This window comes from Rutidosis leptorrhynchoides, chromosome 6, assembly GCF_046630445.1.
Source record: "Rutidosis leptorrhynchoides isolate AG116_Rl617_1_P2 chromosome 6, CSIRO_AGI_Rlap_v1, whole genome shotgun sequence".
Classification (NCBI taxonomy): domain Eukaryota; kingdom Viridiplantae; phylum Streptophyta; class Magnoliopsida; order Asterales; family Asteraceae; genus Rutidosis; species Rutidosis leptorrhynchoides.
The window spans coordinates 297,013,485-297,020,654 of NC_092338.1; the positions used below are offsets into that span (position 1 = coordinate 297,013,485).

At 33.0% G+C, this 7,170-nt stretch overlaps 1 protein-coding gene across 1 annotated transcript; it reads right to left on the reverse strand.

The window, feature by feature from the left end:
• Positions 1–6,119: 6,119 nt before the first annotated feature.
• On the reverse strand, positions 6,120–6,573 carry LOC139854571 (ribosomal RNA small subunit methyltransferase-like). Its single transcript, XM_071843870.1, has 2 exons — positions 6,385–6,573; positions 6,120–6,305 (listed from the first exon to the last, which is right to left on the reverse strand). Exons 1-2 carry the CDS (start codon positions 6,571–6,573, stop codon positions 6,120–6,122), a joined length of 375 nt encoding a protein of 124 aa, XP_071699971.1.
• Between the last annotated feature and the right edge of the window lie 597 nt (positions 6,574–7,170).

The following is a 7,170-nucleotide window of genomic DNA, read 5'->3' on the forward strand; positions in this document are numbered from 1 at the left end:
GTTATTGTGATTATGGTTGTGATTGTTGTTGTTGTTGTTGTTGTTGTTGTATTGGTGACCCTTGTCACTGGTTTCTTCCCACTTTCTCTTGAGTTGTTTCGTGTTGGCTTCTTCGGCCGCCTGCTCTTTAATTCTTCCCTCAATCTGATTTATGAGTTTATGAGCCATTCGACTTGCCTTTGTATGGAAGTGGGCTCGTGTGAACTCACATCTTCTTGAATCCTTACTGGTAACTCTTTTACAAATGCGTCGATCTTCTCTTCTTCATCTTCGAACGCTCCCGGACACAATAGGAACAACTCTGTGAATCGTCGTTCATATGTGGTAATGTCGAACCCTTGTGTTCGTAACTATCTAAGTTCTACCTTGAGCTTGTTGACTTCGTTTCTAGGACGGTACTGCTCGTTCATCAAATGCTTGAATGCCGACCACGGTAGTGCGTAAGCAGCATTTTGTCCTACCTGTTCAAGATAGGTGTTCCACCACGTTAACATAGTACCTGTGAAGGTATGCGTAGCATACTTAACTTTGTCCTCTTCAGTACACTTACTTATGGCAAGCACCGATTCGACTTTCTCGGTCCACCGTTTCAATCCAATTGGTCCTTCGGTTCCATCAAATTCAAAAAGTTTGCAGGCAGTGAATTCTTTGTAAGAACATCCTACACGATTTCTTGTGGAATTAGTTCCACTGCTTGATCCAGAGTTATTGTTATTTTGTATCGCAGCCTGTACTGCGGCTATGTTTGCTGCAAGGAAAACACGGAAGTCTTCCTCGCTCATGTTCCAATTCTGACGAGTCGTCGGTGCCATTTCCTTCAAAAATAGCTCAAAAGAATTAAGTTAATCATATAGAATTTTAAGAGTAGTCAATAATATTTCGTAGCATAGTATGAACTCATTTATAAAAGCTTTTTCTTCATATTATCGTTTTATAGTTTTAATTCGGGTAGTACCTACCCGTTAAGTTCATACTTAGTAGCTAATATACAATTCAACAACTACAATTCTATATGAAAAAACTGATTATAATAATATTTCGCGTTCAAATTTTATACAATATTTTACAAACTTACAATACCGTTATTATACATATAGGATGAAATATAGCACATAATAACTTTGCTCCTCGGCAGCTATAAAGGCAATTCTAGTTAATACGCAAGTCGTTCAGCAAAAGAAATAAAGACACGTAATTCATAAGTCCAGAAACAAGTCATGCATTCTGGTTTTACTAAGACGACTTCCCATCCTTGGTCTTGTGAAAAGTAACCGTTATGACCATTGGCTAGGAAGCATGTTGTAATGTCGTCAAAAGGACGAGGGTTTCGTAATGTCCAACAGCCCCGTAATAATCTAAAAACCTTGTTTCTCACCCCAACTACTGAATGCGTCACTTGTGGGAAGGTTTTATTTAAAAGTTTTAATCCGATGTTCTTTTTCTCACTTTGATAAGAAGCGAACATCACTAACCCGTAAGCATAACATGCTTCTTTATGTTACATGTTAGAAGCTCTTTCTAACTCACGAAATCCTATGTTGGGATATGTTGAGTCAAAATAGGTTCTTAACCCGTAGCGTAAAATTGCATTTGGGTTCCCTGCATTTAACGCTTTAAAGAAAACACGGCGTAACTTACGGTCTCCCCAATGTGATATACCCCACCTATCAAAGGAAAGCCTTTTATAAACTAAGGCATTTCTGGAAAGTCTTTCAAATGTTTGACAAGTTAATTTCGCCATAACTAATTGTGCTGATGAATTCTGACCGACTCTAGACAAGATTTCATCAATCATATCCTCTGGTAGGTCTTCTAAAATATTCGGTTGTCTACCCTTAACGTCCATTTTGTGTTTTTATACTGTAAAATAGACAAGGATTAGATTCGTAAAAGATAATTAACAAACAATACAAGCAATGTTTACATAAAACATAAAAGTACAAGCACACTATAATACATATAATACACAACATGATTACAACCCTCTAATCTGAATCACTGGTTTCTTCTTCTTCGGACTTGGTTCGTTTTCCTAATTTTCTAGGGATATATGGTGTTCCTCTAATACGAGCCGTTGTTTTCCACAATGGTTTAGAAAAACCTGGTGGTTTAGAGGTTCCCGGGTTATTGTTACAATTTAGGAAATACGGATGTTGTCGATACATATAAAGTTCATCGGGGTTGGAATCAGGTTTCTCTATTTTTATACCTTTTCCCTTATTATTTTCTTTTGCTTTGTTAAATTGGGTCGAGGTAATTTCTATAACATCATCGGAGTCCTCATCGGGATCCGATTCATCGGAAAATTGGTAATCTTCCCAATATTTTGCTTCCTCGGCGAAAACACCATTGACCATTATTAACTTTGGTCTGTTGGTTGAGGATTTTCTTTTATTTAATCGATTTACTATAGGTATCAATATTTCTTCCTCCGGAATCTCTTCTTCTTCCGGTTCCTCCTCTTCCGGTTCCTCCTCTTCCGGTTCCTCTTCTTCCGGTTCCTCCTCTTCCGGTTCCTCTTCGGGAATTTGTGAATCTTCCCAAAATATATTCGACTCTTCATTATTATTAGGTGAGTCGATGGGATTTGTACTAGAGGTAGACATCTATCACACAATATCAAACACGTTAAGAGATTAATATATCACCTAATATTTACATGTTAATAATATATAGTTTCCAACAAAAAATGTTAAGCAATCGTTTTTGAAGAAAAACACGGTCGAAGTCCAGACTCACTAATGCATCCTAACAAACTCGGTAAGACACACTAGTGCAAAATTCTGGTTCTCTAAGACCAACGCTCGGATACTAACTGAAATGTCCCGTTCATATTGATTATAAACGTTCCATATTAATTGATTTCGTTGCCAGGTTTTGACCTCTATATGAGACGTTTTTCAAAGACTGCATTCGTTTTTAAAACAAACCATAACCTTTATTTTATCGACAAGGTTAAAAGGACACTACCTAGATTATCCAGAAATGATAATCTAAAAATATCACACTTACACACTATCAATACATATTGGTTTACAATATTAATATGTTACAACAAAGTAAATCTCGAATGCAGGTTTAAACAATATTATACAAGCATGCTGACACCAAATCTTGTCCATATTTTAGCATGCAACATCGGAAGCTCTTGATAATCACCTGAGAATAAATATGCTTTAAACGTCAACAAAAATGTTGGTGTGTTATAGGTTTAACCTATATATATCAAATCACAATAATAATAGACCACAAGATTTCATCTTTCAATAATATACAATCTGTATAAAAATCATTTATATGGTGAACACCTTTAGGATTTGCGTCAATTAGGGTCCAGTTCCCTAATTCTTAGGCTACCAAGCTAAAAGGGGAATATTCGATTTCGATCATTCAACCATAAAATGTAGTTTCACGTACTTGTGTCTATTTTGTAAAACATTTATAAAACTGTATGTATTCTCATCCCAAAAATATTAGATTTTAATAGTGGGGCTATAACTCACTTTCACAGATTTTTACTTCGTCGGGAAGTAAGACTTGGCCACTAGTCGATTCACGAACCTATAACAAATATGTACATATATATCAAAGTATGTTCAAAATAATTTACAACATTTTTAATACATTTTAATGTTTTAAGTTTATTAAGTTAGTTGTCCTCGTTAGTAACCTACAACTAGTTATCCACAGTTAGATGTACAGAAATAAATCGATATATATTATCTTGAAATAATCCATGACCCAGTGTGTAGTGACCCGTCCTAATCCATCTGGACGAAGTCTTCAACAGTTGGTCCCATTGCGAGGTTCTGACCTTTATATGCCATGAACGACTCCATGTAATATGAGCAAATGCACATCGGAAGATTTCTTTCATACTTGAGAATAAACATGCTTTAAAGTGTCAACCAAAAGGTTGGTGAGTTCATAAGTTTATCATAAAACAATAAAATTCATTATTTTGATAGACCACAAGATTTAAATGCTGCATGGTACAAATGGGCCCGAATCATATACCCACATGTAATGTACATGTGATATCTTTTAAATACAGTACACCTTTCTCGTGTACGAAATCCTTTTTCATAAATCTTAGTAACCGTACACATATATCGTGCACAAAAATAACATACACATAACCTGTGTATAAAATCAATCTCTCGATAGATGACATTCACTTTGCTTTCATAACTTGGCTTGGTAACCGACCTTAACATATAATGTGCATAATAATATCCCCAAAATAGAACATCTCGTATGTATAATAATCATATAAACTTCGAAGTACTAAACACCACGCCCACTAGCCCTTCCGTCTAGTGAACATTCTGGGTGGGGGTTTTAAACCCGGTAGCTACCTTTAGGATTCGCGTCAATTAGGCGTGCAATAATTCTCAAAATTAGTGATGTTCCCTAATTCTTAGGTTACCAAGCAATAATAATCAGGGAAAAAATATTCATATCACTTGTGGCAATTATCACGTCCACATAATTCAATGGTGGCAATTATCACGTCCACATAATTCATGGGAGGATGTTTTGCTTGTGTCTATCTCGTCAAACATTTATAAAAACATTTCATGTATTCGTAGTTCAAAATGTATTTCAAAAGCATTTAATAAAGCAGTTGTAAAAATAGCGCATGTATTATCAGTCCCAAAAATGTAAAGAGTAAAAGGGAATCAAATGAACTCACTATATTGTATTTTGTAGTAAAAATACATATGACGAAACTGAACAATGCAGGGTTGGCCTCGGATTCACGAACATATATCATTTGTATATATATTAACACACATAATCGAAATTGAATAAATATATATATTATTTTTAATAATATACTTGTTAAATTATTTGTTATATAGATATAGATATATTTAATTTATATATTTTATTTAACTAGTATTTATCTTTCATAATAATAATTTATATTAGGGTTTATATATGATAAAATATATATGTATATATTAATTGATATATTTATATATAGCTTAGTTACTATCTTGTTAATAATAAAATTATAGTGATATGTGATATTAATATTCTTGCAATGTATTCTTGTATAAAAATATCTATTTGTAGTAATACTAATAATAATAACTATGAATACAAAAATTTTACTACTAATGATAAAGATGATAATAAGTTTAATTATTACTATACTAATAATCATATTATCAATAATAATGATTTTATTACTAAAACTTTTGTTGATAATAACAATAATAATACTAATAACTTATATAATGATACTAATAATAATATTTATGATGATAATTTGTATTATGTTTATAATAATGATAATAAAATAATGATCATAATTATAATAACAATAATACATATGTTAATATCATTAATAATAATAACAATATTACTATATAATGATAATAATATTAGTCATAATAACAATTTTAACAACAATAATTAACACTAGCAATAGTAATCACAATTCTAATAATAATAATAATAATAATAATAATAATAATAATAATAATAATAATAATAATAATAATAATAATAATAATAATAATAATAATAATAATAATAATAATAATAATTTTTGGTAATGAAAAACTACCTCAAAACAAGCTTTAAAAATAATATGTCACCAGCAGGGATCGAACCCGCAACCACTCGCTCAACTGCAAAACACCCCTTAACCAATCCACTATTCAGTTTTTCTGTTTAATACCCTAAACCAATCTATATGATCCGTAATTTGTCTTGGCCCAATTGGTTTGAGGCTGATCTCGGCCCAATATGGCAGCCCGGCACATGCTATTCTTATTTTAAAAAAATAATATGTCCTGGCTTAGAATCGAACCTGAGACCTCTCGGTTCTCAATACTACACACTTTCTCAAACCAATGAGCTGCCCATTACTTTCTGATTTATTTAGGATTTTAAATCCTTTTAAGCTCGATTTCTGTCTATTTCCTTCTTCTTAAAACAAAACCCCTTTAACATCATCATCATTATCATTCCTTATCATCATCATTAAAGTATCATTATCAAATCATAATCATCAATATCTAACATCATCCTATTTCTATTTCCATATCATCATTCTCAAATGTTAAGTCACCCGAATCTTCAAGAATAGATGCATCAGTTGCAATTTAATTATCATTACTATGAGAAAGTTGTAACGCTTGAAGGGTTTTGTAGTTTTTCTCCATAACTGAAAGTACGCTTTTTTTCTTGAAGATTGCACCTAAGGTTTTATTCTTCCTAATGAAATAGATTTGGACCAACCCACCTAATTCTTTGAGGTTGTTGACGGGTACGGGTTTTCTTGGCTCGATCTGAAAAAAAAACAGATGAGTCGACCTTAGGTGGGGGTATGAAGTTGTTATTATTATTATTATTATTTTTTTTAAAAACCTTGAGCTGATTACGAAGCATAGTGTCCAGACGTTCCAACTCGCGAACCATGCGTGGATCAAGCTCAATAGCTATAACAGTCTTCCTAGCCTCAAGAAGCTTCTTAGTCAAATTACCGGTACCAGGACCGATTTTAAGAACCACATCCGTACTATAAATGCCGGCTTTCTCTTTGATACTGTTTCGCATAGACACCACGTGAAGGCTTCTCCTTCTTAATTTTTCATCCAGCCATACTTAGAAGTCGCCGGTCAGATTGTAAAGTGGTTAATATTTCCGGTAGTCAGCGGCAAGTGAAGGTATCCTATGAGAGGCAAAAACAACATTAAACTAGAATTTTGAAGGGTTTTATTGTTCATGGTGGCGGATGGCGGTGTTAAGATGATATTGGGATGGCGGGTGAGGTTCCTGGTGGCCGAAGATGTTTATGCAAGAAGGTGATGGTTTAATTAAGTTAGTGCTAGTGGTGGTGTTAGGTTGATGGTGGTTGTTACAATGATATGCATATACATATCAATATAAATATGATAGTGGTGATAGTAAATGGTAAAAGATGGTGGGATATATATTTGGCTTTCTGTGATGATTGGTTAAAAATAGAACAGTTGATGCAAGTTGATGCATGATGCTTGTATATATATATATTGAAGAAAAGATAAATAATAACAAGTAGTAAAAATAGATGGATTCTATCGAAGAAAAGGCATATTACATTACATATATATTCAAACAAACACAGTAATCAACTAATAATAATTATAATATAATATAATTAAAAACATGTAC